The 25,243-nt window shown below is 42.0% G+C and overlaps 1 protein-coding gene across 2 annotated transcripts in view; it reads left to right on the top strand.

Moving 5' to 3' along the window:
- The window catches only part of LOC120021290 (zinc finger FYVE domain-containing protein 16-like), a 50,733-nt gene extending 46,604 nt beyond the window's left edge, over positions 1 to 4,129 (top strand). For both annotated transcript variants that reach the window (XM_038964984.1, XM_038964983.1), the window contains exons 12-16: positions 547 to 697; positions 1,245 to 1,488; positions 1,588 to 1,693; positions 1,898 to 2,074; positions 2,323 to 4,129. In XM_038964984.1, coding sequence (XP_038820912.1) covers positions 547 to 697; positions 1,245 to 1,488; positions 1,588 to 1,693; positions 1,898 to 2,074; positions 2,323 to 2,481 — 837 coding nt within the window. In that variant the 3' untranslated portion in view covers positions 2,482 to 4,129. The remainder of the gene's footprint in view (positions 1 to 546; positions 698 to 1,244; positions 1,489 to 1,587; positions 1,694 to 1,897; positions 2,075 to 2,322) is intronic.
- Positions 4,130 to 25,243: the final 21,114 nt, after the last annotated feature.

Raw genomic sequence — 25,243 nt, 5'->3', positions numbered from 1 at the left:
AAAGGCATTGTTGGCCCTTCTTTCACAACATGTCAGTGTTACTAAAAGTTCCATTTATTATCAGTCATTGTGCCAAGATACTTGTAGTTGTCTACAGTGTCTACCACCTGGCCCTTGACGATAGTGTTCTGAGGGGCAGGGGTTTGACGCCTGAAATCCATACACAACATATCTTTGGTTCTTGTCATATTCATTCGTAAGAATTCACTGTCACACCAAAATGAACAAAATCATTAACAACAGGGTCGTGGGCACTTTCATCAGCATGCAGGAGACTGTGACTATTAGTCGCCCGCAAACTTCAGGACCAGTAGCATTAGAGCTAACTAGCATGGTTATGCTAAGGCTTGGCTATGCTAATATGCTAAGCCAGGTTGCTATATGCAATTTGCTTTGGATTATGAAATCACTACCTGAATTTAGGGGTGGGTGTATAAAACACCACCAACTTGCCATTAGTAGGGGAAGAGTGCCTTCTGCAGGTGTTAGAAAGAGCTGGAGTTATTTGTGTTTCGATGCGAGTATAACTTTTTGTGTGTTTTCTAGATGCTGAAGGTGGTGAACGCATCTAACGAGCATGTGATCAGTGTGGGCGCTGGCTTCAGCTCGGAGGCTGATTCCCACCTGGTCTGTTTCCAGAACGACGAGGGCAACTACCAGAGCCAGGCCAACAGCCAGCCTGGCAAGACACGCACAGGTCAGTACTAAACCAGATTGCCCACTAGAGGTCAGAAGACTGTTTTTTGTTTTCAAAGAACAGGGTCGTATTTTTTTCTAATTTGTTTAGCCTTTATTTAACTAGGCAAGTCAGTTAAGAACAAATTCTTATTTACAATGACGGCCTACCCCGGCCAAACCCGGAAGACGCTGGGCCAATTGTGTACTGCCCTATGGGACTCCCAATCACAGATGTGATACAGCCTGGATTCGATCCAGGGACTGTGGTGATGCCTCTTGCACTGAGGTGCAGTGCCTTAGACCGCTGCGACACTTGGGAGCCCGAATTCAAGAGGGACGCAAAATGTTTAGTTGTGGACAAGTTCAGGTAGTTCCTTCCTGTTTTAGTCCATTTTCTTCCTTTTGGTGTGTAATGAATACGACTCCGATAAGAAGCAGGTGTGTCATGACCTTAGATCCTATAGGTCACAGGCCAGTGACTCGAGCCAGTGCCTCCATGTAACCTGAGTAGAACTGAACAGTTTATACACCTGCTGTGTTACTCAGTCTGTGACCTTATTGTCTAGTGACGGGGGCCAGCTTCGTGGTATTCAACGGTGCTCTGAAGGCGTCGTCGGGCTTCATCGCCAAGTCGAGCATTGTGGAGGACGGTCTGATGGTGCAGATCCCCCCAGAGACCATGGAGGCCCTGCGCGCCGCCCTGAGGGTGCAGACGGACTTCCACATCCCCTGTGGCAAGGCCGACGGAGGGGAGCTCCGGGACAACATCACCGTGCGCTGGGTCGACTGGCGTGCTCCCGTCAACGCTGGGTAAGGGTAATACACACATGCGCGCACGTTCATTTACACACACACACTGGTGATCTTCTCCCTGGTGCATGATTGGTTAATTAGTTTGTGTCCTTACAGTGTGACCAGCGGTGTGGACGGGAAACCTCTGGAGGGGGTCCACAGTGTGAGGATGCAGCAAGACACCGAGTTTGAGTCGGACGGACGCACCATCAGGTGTACTGAGGTAGGAAACACACAGTTCATACGATACGCTACTTTTATTGTCCATTTGCATGGACATTAATTTGGGGTTAACAATGTATTACAATAACAGTTGACCTACATGTAAAGTCCAAGTTCTGTTCACCTTCTCGCACCATCACAACTCTCTGAAACGTTCATTCTCACTTACACTGGTCTGTCTGACTCTGCCTGTCCCTCCCTCCAGGTGTTCTACGTGTTGAAGAATCCAGACGTGATCCTGTCTGCGGTGCTGCCGTCCTGCTGTGTGTTCCAGAGGGAGATGGCTGTGGCCAGCTGTAGTGCTCTGACCCCTCACCTCTCTGTCCTGTCAGCCAGCGGCATCAACTCCCTCGCCCTCCGAGTCTCCACACAAACAGACATGGTAAATAACATACTATAAAGGGTCAAGCAATACACTATGAAAGGGACTGGGTGTATTGCCCTTCTTCTTACCAGGTACTTGCGGACAAATGTGTTTATGAAAATATCTATAATTTTATTGCTGTATAAATAAAATATTGTACTAGTCAGTGTTACTGTTCCATCTCTGAAACATAGTGTGACCTTATGCCCGTTGTACAGTACATTCCAGTCATACTATAACCCTGTCTGGGTTTGTGTGCGTCTCAGGTGGAGTACCAGGCGGGTTCGGGAGGCAGGCTCCTACCCCAGCGCTATATGAACGAGCTGGACAGCGCTCTGATCCCCGTCATCCACGGCGGCTTGGCCAGCGTGCCACAGACAGCCATGGACATGGAGTTTATCTTCTACATCACACACACCATTTAACACACACACACACACACACACACACACACACACACACACACAGTTAGTCTCACACATGGAAACACACAAACTTTTAAACACACACAGTACGTGCAAATACAAAACACGCACATAAACACGCAAGTTCAGTTGCACACATGCAAACTTTTAGACATACGCAGCCTGGATGTCTTTGCACAGAGAAAAACGCTAGAGCTCAGAGGACCATGGACAAGCTGGCAGGACCTGAGGACACAAACAGCCATTAAGACATGGCTTGTGACCGGGCTGAGAAGACATGCACAGCCAATCAGGCGTAGCTAATGACTGAACTAAAGACACATGCCGCCAATGGCAGGACATTCCCACATAATCTCCCACTGGAGGCCAGAGGTGTAGGCCTTTGTTCCTGGATGGACAGTGGGGAAACTGGAACACTGACGCGACTTTCTGTCTGAGAAACGTCACCAACGCTGCTTTAACACACAAGGCCAAACACTAAACAACAACCAAAAAAACAACCCAAACTATCCTGACACTGACTATTCTCACCTCTTCCTGTTCTGCCTTCTTGGCTCCTTGCTGGTATCTGTCTGTCAGCCAGTCAAGGAGCACCTTGATGAATGTTTCCAACAAACAAAGATGTATTCACTGTATATTTAGAATGACCACATGGTAAGAAATTATGAATTATAATGAAGTATGTTACTTGATTGACAGCTGTATACCATGCTTGAGAAGAGCAGCACGAGACTCTGTCGATGTGAAACGTTAATCGTCATTTGAGGATGTGAATGCTATTTTAGAATGAGGAAATGGCCTATGTGGCAATTCTGAAGTAGCTTCTCGTAAGCCTGCCATTCTAGAATGACGTTTCAAACTTCCTCTCTCTTCAACAGCGGAGTGTGGCAGACCAGACCAGTGGTATCTATGGATGTTATGTGGGAAGTTCCCTGACACAACTCACTGTCCCGTCTTGTCCAAATGTATAGAACGTATATGTCGCATATACAAATTATATTTAGATTTTTTTTAAGCTTAAAGTACTATTTTTGGAACAGTTCCTTAAATGGAATCAAAGTTCATATTTTTGATAGGATGTTGGCTAGCTGAGTCACTTTCGCAGGTGTAGTACCGATAAATTCAGAGGAGCACAGAGAAAAATATGTGAAGAGTTTCCTTTAGTCCCCTTGATGTCAACTGAAATGTAACATACCAATGGGGTTAGTCCACCAAGTTGAACCAAATACTGCTGCAAAACATGAACATTTTGCAAAAATATAAATAAAAAGGCATTGATTCACTTTCCTCTTTGGAAAGATGAGACTCTCACGAACACGAGGGTGTTCTCCATTTTGCTCTACGTCCCCCACAAGCGTCTTGGGACTTGCCTGAAGTCGGTACAGACGAACTGCCAACTTCTGTCTGTAGCGTCCGAACCGTTTGGGACACACACTAATATGACCCCTATGTGTAAAGGTGAGACTCACGACTACGCACATGTCAGTTGTTTTCCTCTAGGATGCCCACAGGCCTCACAAGACTTGTCGGAAAGTACCCGGTACCGGTCAAAAAAATTGTATTCAGACCCCTTGACTTTTTCCACATTTTGTTTGGTTACAGCCTTATTCTGAAATTGATTAAATAAAAATTGTACCTCATCAATCTACACAACACCTCATAATAACAAAGCGAAAACAGGTTTTTAGAAATAAACAGATACCTTATTTATGTAAGTATTCAGACCCTTTGCTATGAGGCTCGAAAATTGAGCTCAGGTGCATCCTGTTTCTATTGATCATCCTTGAGATGTTTCTACAACTTGATTGGAGTCCACCTGTGTTAAAGTCAATTGATTGGACATGATTTGGAAAGGCACACGCCTATTTTTATAAGGTCCCACAGTTGACAGTGCATGTCAGAGCATAACCAAGCCATGAGGTCGAAGGAATTGTCCGTAGAGCTCCGGGACAGGATTGTGTTGAGGCACAGACCTGAGGCAGGGTGCCAAAACATTTCTGCAGCATTGAAGGTCCCCAAATACACAGTGGCTTCCATCATTCTTAAATGGAAGAAGTTTGGAACCACCAAGACTTTTCCTAGAACTGGCCGCCTCGCCAAAATGATCAATCGGGGGAGAAGGGCCTTTGTCAGGGAGGTGACCAAGAGCCCGATGGTCACTCTGACAGAGCTCTAGAGTTATCTGTGGAGATTGGAGAACCTTCCAGAAGGACAACCATCTCTGCAGCACTCCACCAATCAGGTCTTTGTGGTAGTGGCCAGACGGAAGCAACTCCTCAGTAAAAGGCACATGACAGCCTGCTTGGAGTTTGCCACCTAAAGACTCTCCGACCATGAGAAACAAGATTCTCTGGCCTGATGAAACCAAGACTGATCTCTTTGGCCTGAATGCCAAGGGTCACGTCTGGAGGAAACATGGCACCATCCCTACGGTGAAGCATGGTGGTGGCAGCATCATACTGTGGGGATGTTTTTTAGCGGCAGGGACTGGGAGACTAGTCCGGATCAAGGGAAAGAAGCAAATTACAGAAAGATTCTTGATGAAAACCTGCTCCAGTGTTCAGGACCTCAGACTGGGACGAAGGTTCACCTTCCAACAGAACAATGACCCTAAGCACACAGCCAAGACAACACAGGAGTGGCTTTGGGACAAGTCTCTGAATGTCCTTGAGTTGCCCAGACTTGAACCCGATCTAACATCTCTGAAGAGACCTGAAAATAGCTGTGCAGCAACGCTCCCCATCCAACCTGAGAGCTTGAGAGGATCTGCACACCTCCCCCACACACACACACATTGCGTCACCTCAATGCTTCCATATATGGTAGTGTTATATGTTCTAGGTCTCATGTCCTGTCCAGCAGTAACAGGATGTGCTGCATAAATTACGGATTTAAAGGTGGCTGATGTATCCTCACTTGCACATTGCTTAGCTTACCTGATAGTTTCTGTCCTCTGTGATTCTACATTTTATATTGTGAGGACTGTGCCCTGTCTTGTTAATGTCAGTCACTTACAGAATCTTATGTACAGTATTTAGGCTCCAGACCTGGGAGAAATGTGTAGTTCACCGAAGAGAAGGATTTCATAAGAAAACGTTGCCATTAACCACCAGGTTAAGGTAATGTTTAATCTTCTAGTGGTTAAGATTTGGGTTTGGGTTAGGTAATCTGATCTGTGGTTAAGGGTAACTGCTGCTGTGACTCATGTATGTGCTACAAGCTGACTGTGAATCTGGGACTAGTCAACATATTTTGATTTTATATTCAACAACTGAGGTCTTTAAGTTCTTGTTAGGAGCTCCAACTGTTATCTAAAGTAAATGCTCCATTTATGTGAACATTCACATGAGAGATGGAGAGCGTGAGAATAGTTTTCAAGAAATGTACATAATGATAGGTTTTCTGTCATTTGTATCAGGAGTACATTTGTTTTCGTGGTAAATGTATTCTTCTCACTATTAGTGATTTAAGAAAACTTTCCAGTTCAAAAAATAATAATCCAATTCAGAAGTATATTTTTGCTTTAAAAAAAAACGTTCAAATGTATTGTTTTATGTAATTCACCCGTATTTATTCATTAACACCAGCTTTATTTGGTAAACCTGGTATCTGGGTCTCATTGAGCTCTTCAAACAATATTAATTTATAAATATTTCAACTTGACTAAATAAAATCATAGCTTTATGTAAATTGCTTTTGTATTTCTGATTTAGTGTTATTGACTGATGGACCACACCATGTAAAAAAACGACGTAATTAACAGCCAATTTTTTGTTTTTTTTATTTGTGTCCCTGACAGTCTGTAACAAATCAGTCTGACAGTACATTCAAAGTATTTCAATTTGAAGGAAGTATGGTTTGAAGTGACTAAAATGCATCAGAAAGGTCATCAGGCAATAATTGTGCTTGATCATCTGTGTAGAAAATATACTCATTGCTTTCTTTTTTCCCCAAGTTTGATTTGGTGCCTGGTCCTATCCTCTCTGTTCTAACAAGACTCTTGAGCAGGGAAACCGTTCAAAAGTTAGATCCACATTCGTAAGAAAACAGAAATCGCTCTGTCACGACCGCATTTAGTGGATATCGGAGGTTACTCACGTAACAACGGTTCTATGAACCAAACGGCACATTTTTTTCTCTCCAGAGTTTCTCTTGCGACCCCATTTTCAAATCAGGCGACCCTTAGTTTAGAAAACGCTGACTTATGAGTTTATAATGTAAATGTAGTTGAAACATTTTTGTAATTTATTTTTAAATGTATTTGCCAAATCTGATTGGATCATAGATGAAGACTTTTGTTAGTTTGTGTAGGCCCTCCCTAGTGGCACTAGTGATAGAAAGAGAACACCTGGTGATCTTTTAGTATTTGATTTAGGTTCTGTCAAGTCTCTTCTGTCCCTCATGGAGATATGATTTCTCTGGTGGTGTAACTGTGTGCGACTACACTGGCTCTTTTCCATTCTACAGTCAACGGACAAGGTAGGCTACGCACTCAACTTAAACGCCTAGTGTTATGGAGTGATTTCAGTGCCAAAAGAAATTGAGTTTGAATTACGTTTTTTTTTATTTTTTTTTATTTTAAGTTTTATTAAGTTTTCAATCAACCAACCAAACACATTCCACATTCACAGATGTGACAGACTTTAAACAAATAAATATTAATAATAATAATAAAAAATTGTTTTATATATATATACATACATACACACACACACACACACACACATACACACAAATAATAATTATAACAAAATTTTAAATATAGAACTTGCAGCAGCACTATCAAGGTTCTTATTAGCTATTTCCAGCCTTAGCTGAGATGACGAGCCAATAATTAGTTTTTAGATTTTACAGCACCTTACACAACACGCATCTGCTCATCTCCCTGATCCCCCCATTCACTCTGTCCAATTTGAAATATAGTTGAGTAGTGGAGACCAGAGTCTATCAAACTTGGGCTGTCTCCTGTGGAGGTCATAAGTGAGCTTTTCAAGAGGGAGAAAGTCAACAATCTGGTCAATCCACATTTTAAATGTAGGAGAGGTACTAGAGGCCCACAATAGAAGAATACATTTCTTAGCAAAGTATGTAATGGTCATGAGCATATTTTCTCTGTCAGGATCAAGAACAAAGTCCTGCTGGGCATTAAGAAGATAGAGACACGGGGTCATATCAAACTGTACATCTAGTATTTTCTGTGCAGCAGTATGTATAGATTGCCAAAATCTGGCAATCTCTCTACAGCTCCAAAATACATGCATATAGGTTCCACTTTCAGAGGTACATCTTTTACAGTTAGGAGAAATGTCTGTTTTCATTTTATGGAGTCTCAAGGGAGTGTAATAAAATTTGTACAAAAATTTGTAATTAGATTCTTTCATTTTTACATTAGTAGAGGAGCAGTATACCCTGTCGCAAACCTCCGCCCATAACTCATCACTGATAGTCAGACCAAGGTCCTTTTCCCAGATTATTTTCAAAGGAGTAAAGGAGGAGCCTCCTTTCTCAGAAAGGAGTCTATAGATATAAGATATTTTGCCTTTAATGGATTGTGCTGTGACAAGAAGGGTTTCAACTTCATTCAACTGAGTTCTAAACCTCCTCTTGGAAGTAAATGAGGAGATGACATGTCTAATTTGAAGATATAAAAAAAAAAAAAATGGGATCTTGGCACATTGAATTCACTGCAGAGCTCTTGAAAGGATTTCAGTGTAGTGGTCTTCTGATGAAATAGGTCTGAAAAGGTCCTGATTCCTAGAGTATGCCAAAGATTAAAGTTGGCATCCCTCAGGGCTTTTGGCAAGTCTGGGTTGCCTACTATAGGCGAATGAGAACATATTTGGGAGGAGATGCCCAGGTATTTCTTACAGTCCCTCCACGCTAGTAGGGTGCTGTAAATCACAAATGTTTTGGCTATGTTGCCCACTTCACTAAAGTTATTAATGAATATAGTTGAGCTTAGTGGCAATGAACCACAGGATTGGGCTTCTATCTGGATCCACGTTGACTCTTGTCTGTTTGTGATCCATGTTAGCATGTTGCGGATTTGGGCAGACCAGTAGTACAATTGAAGGGAGGGAAGGGCAAGACCACCCTTAGATTCAGGTTTCGATAGAGTGGAGAGCTTGATCCTAGGTTTTTTATTGCCCCATATAAATTTGGTGATGCTTTGGTTAATTGTTTTGAAAAAGGAAGCTGGGAGATAGCATGGGAGCATCTGAAATAAATAGTTCAGTCTAGGGAGGATGTTCATACGGATTACATTAATTCTTCCTACTAAGCTAATTGGGAGGGAGATCCAGGTTTGGAGGTTGTTCTTGATTCGATCCAGGAGTGGAAGATAATTCTCCTTGAAAAGCCTATTCAGATCTGGTGTTATGAATATCCCAAGGTATTGAAACCCCTGTGTCTTCCATTGGAATGGGCATAGTGTCTTCATAGAACTGGTGAGTGTAATATTGAGAGGGCAGACAGTGGATTTGTTAAAATTAATCTTATAACCTGAAAACGTGCCATACTGAGGAATTGTGGGGGATCCATCTGGGCCTGGGGACTTGTTAGGTGGCATGGAGGTAATTGCCTCCAGGATCTCCTCAGGAGTGAAGGGGGAGTTGAGATCTTCTTGGTCGGTCTCTGATAGTTTAGGTAGCGAGATTCCCTCTAGGAAGGAGTGGAGTTCTGCCTCCGTGTGTTTTCTCTCAGAGGTATATAGTTTGCAGTAAAAATCATGAAAAGTTAAATTGATCTTTTTTGGGTCATATGTGACCTCGTCCTCTGCTGTTCGGATAGCCATAATTGTACGCTCTGACTGCTCTTTTTTTAATTGATAAGCAAGCAATCTACTAGGCCTATTGCTATACTCATGGTATTTCTGTTTAGTAAAGAACACTTTTTTTTAAATCTCCCGAGTATAGTCCAAATTCAGTTTGGCTTTGGCTGCTTTAAGTTGACTCCAGGAGGTGCTGTCTGGGGATTGTTTATGTACTTTTTCACAGCGTTCCAGCTCCCTCTCCAGATCTAGCCTGTGTGCTTCCATTGCTTTTTTCTTAGAGGAAGCATATGCAATTAGATGACCTCTTAGTGTGGCTTTAGCAGCGTCCCACATTGTGGCCGGAGAAACAGGAGAATCTTTGTTGTCTTGTGTGTAGTTGTCTATCCATGTAGTTACCAATGTATGGAATGCTTCGTTTGATAGCATGGAGGTGTTGAATTTCCAGCTCTTTTACCTCGGGATGTTTTTGCAGAGGTCAAAGCGGAGGTGGACAAAGGCGTGATCTGAAAGTGCTATGGGTCCGATTGTACACGTGGCTGAATTTATGAAACTCTTTGGGATAAAAATGTATTCTATACAGGAGTAGGTGTTATGGACATTAGAGTAGTATGTATAGTCCATAGACGAGCTATTAGTCTCTCTCCAGATATCTATCAGTCCCATCTCTTTAGTAAGAGAGTTCAACATCTTTGCAGATCTAGGATTTGTGGTGGGGACTTGAGATGATTTGTCTAGGGTTGGGTTCAGGGTACAATTAAAATCTCCGGCCAACACTCCAAAGGAAACACAATGCTCATTGAACAGGGTTATCATTTTTGACATAAAAGCAGGAGTATCTGTGTTAGGGGCGTATATGTTTAAGATAGTAATTGGTTGTCCATACAGTGACCCAGTTATCAAAATAAATCTCCCCTCCGGATCAGATATGTTTTTGTCAATTATGAATGGAACATTCTTATGGATAAGTATGGCTGTACCTCTACTGTTGGATTTGAAAGATGAGAAATACACCTGTCCCACCCAAGCTCTGCGGAGTTTGGCATGTTCAGCATCACAGAGGTGTGTCTCTTGCAATAGCGCGATGTCTGCTTTTTCCTTTTTTAGAGCACATAGTATCTTTTTCCGTTTTATTGCATGACCTAGACCATGGCAGTTCCATGTCAATAGATTTACGGTACTAGTCATCGTCATCGAACAGTAATCGAACTTTAGTGCAAGTCATCTCTGGGTAAAGGTGGATAGTAGTTACAGCTGCGTTCACATAAAAGGAAAATAAATGGTTTACATAAAATAACAATCTCTGAACACCCCAGCCGAGTTCCCAAACAACTCGACATATCCCGTTGGATCTATTACCTCCCCGCTCAGTCACATCAATTACGTTTAAAAAAAAAAAAAAAAAAGTGTTTTAGGATATTGAATTCGATGTTTTTTCCTTCCACAAATTGAATCATTGAATTCATAAATGTAACTTGTATTTCATGATTTGAAACGGAATTGAATGAATACTGCATTAAGTTTTAAAATTCAATTGAAATGTAATTGCATATTCAATATTTATACATTGTACAAAACATTAGGAACACCTTCCCAATATTGAGTTGCACCCCCTTTTGCCCTCATAACAGCCCCAATTCGGCGGGTCATGGACTCAGAAGCATTCTACAGGGATGCTGGCCCATGTTGACTTCAATGCTTCCCGCAGTTGTGTCAAATTAACTGGATGTCCTTTGGCTGGTGAACCATTCTTGATACACACAGGAAACTGTTGAGCATGAAAAACCCAGCAGCGTTGCAGTTCTGTTCAACGGCACTTCAATCTGTTGTCTTGCGCATTCACCCTCTGAATGGCCACATACACATGTCTCAATTGCTCCAATGCTTAAACATCCTTATTTAACATGTCTCCTCCTCTTCACCTTCAGATTGAAGTGGATTTAACAAGTGACATCAATAAGGGATCATAGACTGACCAGGTGAAAGCTATGTCATGAGAAGAGCAGGTCTACCTAATGTTTTATGCACTACGTTTCAATATATTAGATATTGCGTTCATTTTATGTGTAGGTCCATGTACGTTTTGTTATTTTGATTTACAAGTCAAAACGAAGAGTGGAAAACGGCTAGTTTTCATTTCTGAATTTGAAAATCAGAAATACACTTTCATTTATTGTGGCAATTGCACATGGAATAACAGAAAACAAATAACATTTATAAAAACTAATTTTTGTTTTGTTCATACCTGAAAGTACACTCCCCCTCATAGCATATTCACCTGGTTTAGGGGGTGTGTTTACAGACTAGATTGGCAGAACAAAGAAGGGATTAGACTGCGAGTGTGACCGGAAGATAAAAATACTAATGTTAGCTAAGATGCAGAACTTATTATAAAGTTAGCATGCCAATAGAACAAACTCAACAACTGAATAAAGTTGGCTTGCACTAGCTGACTAGCTAGCACTACCTGGTTACTGGCTGTAGTCATGCGAGCTAGTAGTAGCTAGTGGAAGTAAATTAGCCCCTCAACCTGTTCCAAGATGAAGCTGCCTGGCCAGAGCTACCTGCTGCAGAAAGGTCCGATTTCTACATTTCGCCCACTGGTGTTCTGGTGGACCCTCTTACCCGGCACTTTAGGCACTGTGATGAGTTCTGTGCCCACTCACACAGGCCTGGCACCCCAGGAGGCTCTGGCATCAGGTGAAGAGTGTGGGCCTCTGGGTTATTTCTGAAAACATATATTCACAAGCATGTTGATCAGCACTATGCCCTATTAGAATAATGTCTATTAACATTTGTTTCACTGGTTGTAATACTTGAATCAACTAAAGATGCATAAATTCATGTTCTCCCACATATTACTGCAATGCCCTACTCAGTGGTCTCCCCTCACATCATCAACTGACTCCAACATGCACAAAAAGCTGATTCTCATCAACACCCACCTGTTACCCCATCATTCCTGTACTCCGCGACTTACACTGACTCGCCATGAAAGTGAGGATTGACATTTAAGTTCTGCTCCTCATGCACAAAGCTGAATAAAATTCAGCACCTGCCCACCTGTCAGAACTCAGGGTATTTCTTCAATATTCTAAACCTCCCGCTGTTAGATCAACAATGACTCCACACATTCTATCCACTAAAAGCTTTTCAACCATACGACCATACTAAAACAGATCTCGTACTATTCCTACTTCCACCCACCCCTCCAACCTTTCTAGACCAACCAGATTGTAGACCAACTACACTATATAGACCTTAGAGACCAATTACATTATTGATCCAGACAAATGTTTCCTTTTCAAACTCCTCTGGGATTTGAACCTTGGTCTAAAAATAAAAGGACAAATATTTTCTCACATCCTGAGCAGCAAAGAATTAGGGTCAATGTCTGTATTGAACACCAAACTTGAATCATTAAAGACTTCCTGGATTAAAACCTGACTGAAAGCTTTGTTCGTTCACTTACCGGTAGTTACCTCACTAATAAAACCATGTGGATTGTTGCAGTTAAGTATGACTTCACACGAACTTCAGAGGATCTGTATCATCTGGGATGTGACTTATAATGAATGATTCATTTGTACTTGTTTTGATGTTTGTTTCATATTACTCATTCATACCACTTATTTAAAAGGCCAAGGAATTCCAAATCTGCTGGCTCAAGGTGCGAGCAAGAAGATCATTTCTGAAGAGCTACTGCCAGGATCTTTGGAAGCAGCAGACCTCTACCATCAGCACCTGGGAGCCTCAACCATTCCACAGTAAGTTTAACACCCTGTACTCAGACCTGGCAGCTTTGTTTGACAGTACAGTCAATCACCATTATAGGCCATATCAAGATGCATTGTCACAGCTCATTGATACACTAAATGGCCCAAAAATATGTGGACACCTGCTCGTCGAACATCTCATAACAAAATCATTAATATGAGGTTGCCCCCCCCCCCCCCCCCCCCCCCCCCCTTTGCTGCTGTAACAGTCTCCACTCTTCTGGGAAGGCTTTCCACTAGATGTTGGAACATTGCTGCGGGGACTTGCTTCCATTCAGCCATGAGTATTTGTGAGCTAGGGCACTAATGTTGGGGCGATTAGGCTTGGCTCGCAGTCTTTGTTCCAATTCATCCCAAAGGTGTTAGATGGGGTTGAGGTCTCGGGAAGAAAACCATACAACAGTATTGCCTGATGATCTTCTGAACTCCCAATACCTTTCTAATACATTTCAGTCACATCAAACCAAACTGTCTTCAAAATGAAATACTGCCAAAAATACAGCCATACGTGTTTCGGAGGAGGTATGGCTCTCAACCATTGCCTCTCCCGAGTCCATACGGGAGTTGCAGCGATGGGACAAGACTGTACCTATCAATTAGATATCACGAAATTGGGGAGAAAAGGGGGTAAAAAAACGAAACAAAAATACTGTCAGACTGATTTGTAATAGACCTTCATAGACCAAATTAAGAAAGTAAACATTGCCTGTTGATTACATAACTTTTTTTTACATGGTGTGGTCATAAAAAAAATAGGGTTGCGGGCCAAAAAAGTTTTGGAATACTGTTACTGCATCAAATGGTTGTTTTATGCAACAGAATCGTTTTTTTAGAACACAATCTGTGTGTGTGGACTGAAAGGGGGCCTCTGAGAGATTTAACACTGACAGTAGATTTAAGATGGATTGGTGATAAAACAACATTCCGTTCCATGATTAGTGTCTGTGTGTGTGTCTGTCGGTAACAGGGAGAACCAATTTCCAGTTTCTTTAAAGAAAGGATTTAGTATTCTAGGCACCATGTATATTTGGCACCATGTAAATCTTGATGTCTGTTGCATGAGAGCAAAATGTGCCTTTGTATAAATTCTCTCATCTGTGATTTGTCATGAACATCCAGGAGGATGGACTTTGCTATAAAATGCTACGGGGGGCTCGTTGACAAGCTCCATTACTGCACTAATTAAATGTTAAAGTTGACTTGTTTTGAAGAAATTTAAAGGTCTCTTCTTTTGATTACAATAATTCCAGGACCAACTTCTGGGTTAGGGGGATCACATCTAAAAAGCCCAAATACGGGACAAGAGAACGATTTTGCGGGTCATTTGCGGGGCAGGGCACGTCATAAAAAACAATCTGGGCATGTTAATGGATCACGTTCTAAAGGCGACATAGTACTGCTGTATGAAGCCTTGGTAAAACACCTTAAATTGTGGAATAGCGTAATATATGGTGCAATCCTGTAGTGATCCAGCAGATGGTAGTGAGTACCTCAGTTACCATGTGAGGTTAGTGTGTGATACGGCAGAAGATGACGTAATGGCTCCCTGCGTGGAGGCCAGCCACGTCCAGTGACATAATAAACAACCAGAAAGGATAAAACCAGTGCTTGACGGGATGAAAGAGGTGCAGGAGCTGTCTTTTTTCAAGTTGGTCCATGTTCACAGAAATTCCCAAATGACATTATGCTATAGAGACCTCTGGTTATTCACTGTGAAGGGTTCATACACATTTTGACAGATGGAATTTCATGACTTTTAACCAAATGTCCATTACCAATAATTGGTGGCGTTTCTATGTAGCCTACATGAAAAAGTCAGCATACAGTAAATGTAGTATTGACACTAGAAGGCTGCTGGTCTCTGATTCCATGTAGGCCTACTATCTCCTGCCATTGCGCCCTTGATCAAGGCACATAGACCTTCTACAAAGTAGAATAACTACACTGTATAAAACACATGTGGTCAACCATCTGGAGAGATACTGGGTGTGCAGGCCCTGAAACACACTGAGTCTGCTTATCAACAATGCAACCAAATACTTTTTTGTCTTTATACATTTATTCACTCATTCAATGAATCAGGGATAAAATGGATCAGGTAGGTTACTTCAAAGCAAGGTAGCTAACTAAGACATGTTCATCTATAACCTTATGAGGCTAAAATAGCCATGTTTCAGGGGATATCTATGCACAGCATGGAAGTTATTTGTCAATTAGGCTATTCCTCTAACATGTATAACTTCGTCGTCGGAATTACGTGGCTAGCCTATTGTTTAGTAGAGGGAAATCGCCGCTTTCAAATGATGGTGTCAGATGTATTTCTCAACAGTCAACGACATTAGTGCTAAATAACTAAATAGTTAACTAGCGAGAGAGATTGTAGCATGGCAAGTTATGTTTTGAACTGGCTATATAGCTAGTCTATCATTATTTTATAGGCTTCCAGCTGCAGAAATGACCCTCTCTCCTCAGGCAACAGCCCACTCGCACTGGAACACAAGCAGATGCACAAGAGACGCGCTGAAGGGTACGCCTAATTCTGATCATGGCTGATATGTAGCTTTTTCAGTGATTGATAATATATTTAAAAAGGAAAACACAATATTAAAATTCCATGACTTTTCCAGGATTTTCATGACTGTAACCCTCATGAGACAATTTGGACCAGCGCATACTGCGTATACCGGCTGGCGCATTCTCAATCTGCGCATTCTCAAACTCTAACAGTCTACGGCATAACCGGATTCACAGACTAGCAGCAAATAAACTTGAACATAGCGGAATCAGGATATGAATGCCCACTCTCCATTGCTATTCAATGCAGATCCTTCCTTCATTACACTTTGATCAACATATTTGCAGGGGTGTACACAGAAATTCGTTAGTGGATAGGCCTTCTGAGGAGTTAAAAAAAATATATATATGTATTTTTGTTGTTTTTTGATCAATCTGATTGGGTGGCCCTGTGTCCACCCAGGCCCACCCAGGCCTACGCCCCTGCCTTTTGTGTTGAATCCGAGCTTGTGATATCCCACTTTGTTTTATAGAGGAGCCTGTATGCAGTTTTACCTGCCTCTCCACTAATTAGCCTACTATATTATATAGCTAGATATCACAAGATTATTCGTTTTTTCCTGTCATCACACTATACCCATTTAGAAACAGAGACAATGAATTGATAAAAGCATTATTGACAGTAAAATATTGGAGATCTTTATTTAAAAACGTTCAAAAAGAAAAATCACTCATTCATTTGCGTTATGGCAGCATTTCCCAGACCTGGTCCTGGGAAACCCAAGTGGTGCACGTTAAGTTTTTTCCCTTAGTACTACACAGCTGTTTCAAATAATCAACGCTTGATGATGAGTCCTATGTGCATTTCTGTACACACAACATCGAATTCATTCTAATGGATGCTGCATGTTCCTTGAATAGCGCAAAAGAGTTTTGGGGTACACTGCTTTTTGACTTCTAGCCTCCCAAGGATTAAAATATTTGAGGAGGAACAGAAAAACATGCAGCTGGAGAGAGCCGTTCTCGTGCTGAAAAGCCTATCAGACAAAATAATTTGAGAGATTCCGTGGATCTAATTGATTTAATTGACATCTGGCTGAGATCTGATGGATGCGCCCTATGACAAGATGGAGAACAGTGCGAAATCGATGGCCCAACAAAACAACGCAACAACTGAGTTTGCAGAGGAGAGCGCGCGCAAGAGGGAAAGGTTTCATGACGAGGGAGCAGAGGACGAGCCAATTCCGGAAAGCAGAAGGCACTTAAAGTTGATGTATACTATTACATAATTCATGTTTTTATGGGCAGTTTGAGAATCGATTTACCGACTTTAGAGAAATGGCACGAGTATTCTCTGTGCTCAACCCAAAGCGCCCTGGTGCAGAAAATAACATGATTGAGCTCGCATATTTCTACTCAGAAGACGCAGTCCTACCATTTCTCATTGCCAACGATAGGCACCGAACATATCCAAATCTGACCATTCTCCATATAATCTACAAAACCATTCCCATCAGCAGTGCCAGTGCCGGGCGAAATTCCAGCCTCCTGAAGCTCATCTAGAGCTACTTGCGTGCATTCATGATTGATGCTAGACTATTCAAACTCACTTTGCTTTGTATTGAGCGGGACATAGACGTTGACAAAGTGGTTGGCAGGCTTGCCAACATGAAGGAGAAGAGGATAACGTTTTAAAACGGAACCTTGATTTGTACATACAGTTGAAGTCGGAAGTTTACATACAATAAGGTTGGAATCATTAAAACTCGTTTTTCAACCACTCCACAAATTTCTTGTTAACAAACTATAGTTTTGGCAAGTCGGTTAGGACATCTACTTTGTGCATGACACAAGTAATTTTTCCAACAATTGTTTACAGACAGATTATTTCACTTATAATTCACTGTATCACAATTCCAGTGGGTCAGAAGTTTACATACACTAAGTTGAATGTACTTTGGTGCGAAAAGAACAAATCAATCCCAGAACAACAGCAAAGGACCTTGTGAAGATGCTGGAAGAAACAGGTACAAAAGTATCTATATCCACAGTAAAACGAGTCCTATATCGTCAAAACAGGTACAAAAGTATCTATATCCACAGTAAAACGAGTCCTATATCGTCATAACCTGAAAGGCCGCTCAGCAAGGAAGAAGCCACTGCTCAAAACCGCCATAAAAAAGCCAGACTACGGTTTGCAACTGCACATGGGAACAAAGGTCGTACTTTTTGGAGAAATGTCCTCTGGTCTGATGAAACAACAATAGAACTGTTTGGCCATTATGACCATCGTTATGTTTGGAGGAAAAAGGGGGAGGCTTGCAAGCCGAAGAACCTCATCCCAACCGTGAAGCACGTGGGTGGCAGCATCATGTTGTGGGGGGTGCTTTGCTGCAGAAGGGACTGGTGCAATTCACAAAATAGATGGCATCATGAGGAAATGGGTCTTCCAAATGGACAATGAGTCCAAGCATACTTCCAAAGTTGTGGCAAAATGGCTTAAGGACAACAAAGTCAAGGTATTAGAGTGGCCATCACAAAGCTCTGACCTCAATCCCATTGAAAATTTGTGAGCAGAACTGAAAAACCGTGTGCAAGCAAGGAGGCCTACAAACCTGACTCAGTTACACCAGCTCTGTCAGGAGGAATGGACCAAAATTCACCCCTTATTGTGGGAAGCTTGTGGAAGGCTACCCGAAACATTTGACACAAGTTAAGCAATTCAAAGGCAATGCTACCAAATACTAATTGAGTGTATGTAAACGTCTGACCCACTAGGAAAGTGATGAAAGAAATAAAAACTGAAATAAATCATTCTCTCTACTATCAATCAAATGTATTTATAAAGCCCTTCTTACATCAGCTGATGTCACAAAGTGCTGTACAGAAACCCAGCCTAAAACCCCAAACAGCAAGCACTGCAGGTGTAGAAGCACAGTGGCTAGGAAAAACTCACTAGAAAGGCCAGAACCAAGGAAGAAACCTAGAGAGGAACCAGGCTATGAGGGCTGGCCAGTCCTCTTCTGGCTGTGCCGGGTGGAGATTATAACAGAACATGGTCAAAATGTTCAAATGTTCATAGATGACCAGCAGGGTCAAATAATAATAATCACAGTGGTTGTCGAGGGTGCAACAGGTCAGCGCCTCAGGAGTAAATGTCAGTTGGCTTTTCATAGCCGATCATTTAGAGTATCTAAACTGCTCCTGCTGTCTCTAGAGAGTTGAAAACAGCAGGTCTGGGACAGGTAGCACGTCCGGTGAACAGGTCAGGGTTCCATAGCTGCAGGCAAAACAGTTGAAACTGGAGCAGCAGCACGGCCAGGTGGACTGGGGACAGCAAGGAGTCATCAGGCCAGGTAGTCCTGAGGCATGGTCCTAGGGCTCAGGTCCTCAGAGAGAGAAAGAAAGAAAGAGAGAAAAAGAGAGAGAGAATTAGAGAGCATACTTAAATTCACACAGGACACCGGATAAGATAGGAGAAATACTCCAGATATAACAGACTGACCCTATCCCCCCGACACATAAACTACTGCAGCATAAATACTGTAGGCTGAGACAGGAGGGGTCAGGAGACACTGTGGCCCCGTCTGACGATACCCCCGGACAGGGCCAAACAGGCAGGATATAACCCCACCCACTTTGCCAAAGCACAGCCCCCACACCACTAGAGGGATATCTTCAACCACCAACTTACCATCCTGAGACAAGGCCGAGTATAGCCCATGAAGATTTCCGCCCCGGCACAACCCAAAGGGGGGCGCCAACCCGGACAGGAAGATCACGTCAGTGACTCAACCCACTCAAGTGACGCACCCCTCATAGGGACGGCATGGAAGAGCACCAGTAAGCCAGTGACTCAGCCCCTGTAATAGGGTTAGAGGCAGAGAATCCCAGTGGAGAGCGGGGAGCCGGCCAGGCAGAGACTATTATTCTGACATTTGAGATTCTTAAAATAAAGTGGCGATCCTAACTGACCTAAGACAGGGAATTTTTATTAGGATTAAACGTCTGGAATTGTGAAAAACTGAGTTGAAATGTATTTGGCTAAGGTGTATGTAAACTTTCGACTTCAACTGTACTTTCCAACCCTGGCTGTAATTTTGACCTTTAAGCGGAAATACACATAAGGTGAAACAACACCACTGTTCACCACAGCGCCTTTGTTATTGCTTTTGTTTTGTTGATGAAACGGAGGAGTGGAGCATCCGGCAGCATGTAAAAAAAAAATCTGCGGTACATTTTCTGGTGTCCCATCGTACGTGTGTAAAAGGTTGCGTCAATCAAATCTGGTATCAGGATAAAATGTGATTCAGAGTCACCGAATATACTTTAATTATATTTATTTAACACAAGTGATAAATGGTAAATGCAATTTTCGTATATACGGGTTCACTGTATCGCCACGCAGGGTAAAGCAGAGAACTGACTGAAATAGTACAGACATCTTCTTTTATACTGTGACAGAGGTAGTTCCAACTTTAGAGTTGGCCTGTCAAAGTAGAGGCTTAGCGTGGTTTAAACTTGCTAGCCTATCGGTGGTCCAAGCCTCACAGCACTCAGGATTCAGATGTCCGGAATGGTGCTTGTGAAGATTGAGCTGAGTTGTCGGTTTCTACACATTCCTCAGTTCCTGTTTTCTTGTTATTCAGCATTTTTCCTACACATTCCTCAACCTTGTGGTTTGCACAGTCGACACCCTAGATTAACAACAGCTTTTCTGCAGTCACTCTATGTTTTGTGATTAACATGTCCTATTTCTATAAGGCATATATTTTTGTTAAAAAGAGAACAAAACCATCCTTCACACGTGCAATGATGTCCAAGGGAAAACAACGGTGTTTGAAGTAACTTCTTTGTTTTTGTAATATCTCAAACGGACGTGGCAGTTTCACCAAGTACGGATCCCGACCCAAAAAATGACATATTGTAACTTTAAGTCTGACCGAACACTCTAGAGCTACCCCTGACCCCTAACCCTGGATTGGGTGTTTTCCATATTGATTTCACCTACCAAGTGATGATTTCAAATCAGTGCAGATGAAGGAGAGGAGAAGAAGCCACTTTACAAACTCCCCCCTCCGTTCTTCTCCATCTTCCTTCCTCCCTCCGTTTATCTCCCCAGCTTTTTCCCAATGTCTCCCCTCTCCCTCCCTTTCCTCCTCCCTCTCCTCTCTAGGTTTGCCAGTGATGGGGCAGTCATTTGCTTTGGGGTGTTCATGCGGACCCAGGAAGGGGGCGTGCATCAGAAGGTGGGGGATATGCTGCAGGTGCTCCCTAGTGAACGCTACAACGCACACATGGTCCCAGAGGACCGCTCCCTCACCTGCCCCGAGCCTGGAACCTGTGAGTACACGCACACACACATACACACAGATACACGTTAAGATACATACACACAAAGATACACACACACACATGATTCACAGATACACATGTACATACACACCAGCACATACAAATAACACATACTCTCATACATACAAAGATACAGCTGAACAGATACACAGGACTAATTCTGTATTGTGTCCTGTGTGTAGACGTGCTGCATTTTGACAACACCTACAGCTTACTGCAGTTTAAAAACATCAGCTATACTGTGGATGTTGTACTGCCAGACGGACATGTCCAGAGCCCTAGGAGTATCAGAGGGGATGGACGGCTGGAGTAACACACACACACACACACGCGAATATGAGATCTGGATAGTGAAGATAGCAATGTACAGTATACAGTGCTGTTTAAACACCACTGTTCTCAGTTATGGGCATTGATATGACAAGTAACCCACAGTTATAACTTTTCCTATTTTCTGTTGACACAAATAATCATTCGTATAAGCATTTCATACAAGAGTCAGAATTTATTTGAGTTAGGACTAAATGGCTTTGTTTTATTAGCCTATTGTGTGAATCCAGTGTCTGTGGTGACTTCTGTGTATTTTAGGCTTCATTAGACCAATGTAAAAATACAAATTGTGCAAATAGGGATATAAAGGAATGATTATGAAGTGGGAGATAAATATCCTCGCTATCGTTTTGTGTTTTCACTGTTGATAACTCTCTTTAACTGTTTAATTAACATTTTCATTGATGGCAGCTGATGGACAGGCTCGATATCTTCATAGGTTGTTTAAGCATGAATAAAGATTATTCTTACCCAATGTTAAGATGCACTTATTGTCAATGGATAAAAACAAATGGAAGATTTTTAATATAGCAGTAATTATAGAAAGGCTATATATGTCATAATTGTAAAGTATTTATTCTCAAAATGCGAGTTGAGTCCTGAAAATCAGGAATTTCAGATGGTCCGAAATCTGAATTTTGTACATATACTAATTTTGTATTATCTCGACTTTTAAATGTTCCTGTATTATGTTATTTTTTAAAGAATAAATCATAATTTGAAAAGGCATTCAAGTCTCTGCAATGAAGCTCATCCTCGACTCCACCCAACAATTCCAGGAACACTTCACAATCAGGGCTATTCCCGTTTTTGTTCACTAGATGGCGATGTGAGATAAAAACCACAGTCATGGATTGGATTTCTACAGTATGACGAGATAAAGCGCTATTATTACGTAACTCTAGGTCACCGCAAAGTCAGAGGATTAAAAAAAAAATCACAGATCAAAAGATAATTAAATCACATCTAGGCCTCCCTCAATATTAAACGGTGACATATTTAAAACTTATGCACACAAATTGAATGACCTAAAGCATTTAATATGAGATTTGATTATTTCAATCTATTAGCCTACATTTTGACATGATCTAGCCTATGCTAGGCTATATTAAAGACTGTTAAAATACACATGGAGCGGAGACTGAAACACGTTTTGTTGTTATCCACCCTCTGTTGGATCCCTCAGCTCAAATGCCATGTACAAAACACCTGGGAATTCCGAACTCAGAAATATCAAAATTCAGTGCATTCAAAACAATTTGCAACTCAGGGATAAAAAATATCTCTGACTGGAAAAATAGTTTTGAACAGTCATCCAACACGGAATTCCAAGTCGGAAACTCCTGCATCTCGACTTTTAGAACTGAAGATCACTGACGTTATGATTTGACCTAGTGTTTTTCCGAGTTCCCAGTTTTCTTGAAAGCACCAAAAGTAACATCCAGTGACCTAGAGGCTTTGAGATATAATGCCACGTTCAAACAACTGCAAACTCAGAAAAACACGAGGTCAAATCATGATATCAGAGATCTTTAGGTTGGAAAGTCAGAGCTCTGGAAAGAGGCCTGAGTTCCCGAGTTGGAATTTCGAGTAGGATGACCGTTCAAAACTATTTTCCCTCAGTTCCCAGTTGTTTTGAACGCAATGAAGTCGGACATTTCCAAGTTCCGAGTTCCCAGTTGTTTTGAATACGGCATAAACCCTTATTACGCGGTCGGACACATTGCCACACTCCAAAAGAAGCAGTCTTCCATAGGAATGAGTGGAATTCTACAGTATTTCAATAAAAAACTTCAAGGACTAAATTACATATATTTAAGAATTTGTTTGTTGTAGTGGGGACAGTAAGAGCAAAAAATAATAATGAAACTTTAAAGACATTTATATATATATATAATATCATATTTTTATATATATACATCAAATCAAACTTTATTTGCCACATGCGCCGAATACAACAAGTGTAGACTTTACCGTGAAATGCTTACTTACAAGCACTTAACCAACAGTGCAGTTCAAGAAGAAGAAAATATTTACCAAGCAGGCTAAAAATAAAAAGTCATCAAAAAGTAGCACAATAAGAATAACAATAACGAGGCTATATACAGGGGGCACCGGTACCGAGTCATATTATATATTATATATATATATATATGTGTGTGTGTATATAAACTTATTATGTTTATCTCACATAATATCATTTAAAAGTATGCATTAAAGTGTCTGTAATAGAATAAACGTGGCAAAAACAAATGTAGACATTAATAAATGCCTTTCTATAGTTTCCTAAATGGTTTTTACAATGGTGGGGAGTACCAAGATGGAGGCGCCGGTGGCTTCAAAACAGCACCCCCTGTTAGTCATCTAGGGTATATATAAATCATTGGTTACATCACTGACAGCGACCGCAGCTGTCTCAGTGACACGAATGACCATCGACTATACATCTGCACCCCCCACTTGGCACAGACGTCACAGCATTATCCAGATCTGCCTTCGGTTGGGCTGAGTTCAATCTGAAAACAACTTTTAGCTACTGTATTGTTGAAACATATTGAACTGAGACCAAAACTGTGTTTCCCACATTGACATTGATGACCTTTTACAAATTCAACCAAATAGTCACGTTGAGGCATTTAAGTTAACTAATTAAGTAAGCCTAAACTGAAATAACAATTAACAAACAATACGTTGATTCAGACCTTTTTTTATCAAGAGCCTCTGGTTTCTCAAGGGGCTTCCTTCCCTTTGCATCCCATCAGAGGAGGCTGGTGGGAGGAGCTCTAGGAGGTCATGCTCATTGTAATGGCTGGAATAGAATGAACTGAACAATGTCAAACACATCCATCATATGGATGGTTGAAATGGCTTTGGGTGGCCCATCCTTCTGACCAACAGTTTCACCCACCTGCTTCCAGAGATTCCTGCTCCTTTATCCTTTACCCTGTCTCCTGAGGGTCCAGCTCAGGGGCACTACCACAGGCCCGCACCCATGGGCTTCCTCTCACATCATGCCTCACAGCCCCTGGCTCGGGCTTCTATGGATGATGGGGGTCCTCCATCACCCATCTCCCGTCAGCTCTCAAGGAGGCACAGAAAATCCGGACGTCCATGGCCACTCACCTTCCTCCAGCTGTCATCATTGGTAGCTCCATGGTGAGTCACATCTCGGTTGCTGGAGCAAAAACCCTGTCCTAGGTGAAGGATATCACAGGATATTTTCCGTCCGTCCTACATCAACAGCCAAGGGCTGCTGCTGTCGTAGTGCACGTGGGATCAAATGATATCAAAAGGGTAAATCAGTGCTAATGAAACAGGATTTTATTGAGCTGATCAACACCCTGAAAGGCTCTGAAACGCAGCTGATTATCTCTGGCCCCAAGGTTCAGCAGGCTCTTAGCACTTCACATCCGGCTTAAAGACTACTGCCACTCTGTTGGCATAACTTCTATTGACAATTTCGACACCTTTTGGAAACAAAAAATGCTATACAGAGATGATGGACTCCACGGAAACCATCTAGGAGCCTGGAGCCTCTCTTCACGTTTCAAGGCCGCTTTAAGATATTGACTCAGAGACAGACCTAGCCCCGCTCAGGTGTTACCCACAAAACCAAGATTCCTCAGTGTGAAAATGTTGCCAAAGTCCCGCTCAGGTAATCACATCCATAAATCAGCATTGTCATCAAACTGCAGGCCCGCAACAGGTAAACCTCATTGACTCTTGTTTTAACCCACGTCCTCGCTACCTACTGATCATAGCATGCTTGTATTAGAGACTCCACCTGATCTGAGAACTGCTGCTGCGGTTTTAGATTTGTTCATGTATTTGTTTTAGATTTGTTCATGTAAATTCCCGAAGTTTGATTTCAATTATGGATTTCATTAAAATTCGGACTCCTCAGACCAACGTGGACATTCTGGTCATTTCTGAAACTTGGTTGAATAATTCTGTGCTGGCCTGTGATGTGTCTCTGTCTGGTTATAATGTTTGCAGATTGTACAGGATTGGCAGAGGT

This window comes from Salvelinus namaycush, chromosome 26, assembly GCF_016432855.1.
Source record: "Salvelinus namaycush isolate Seneca chromosome 26, SaNama_1.0, whole genome shotgun sequence".
In the NCBI taxonomy this organism is placed as follows: domain Eukaryota; kingdom Metazoa; phylum Chordata; class Actinopteri; order Salmoniformes; family Salmonidae; genus Salvelinus; species Salvelinus namaycush.
Note: the sequence above shows the minus strand (reverse complement) of the source record. Positions and strands in the feature narration are given on the sequence as shown.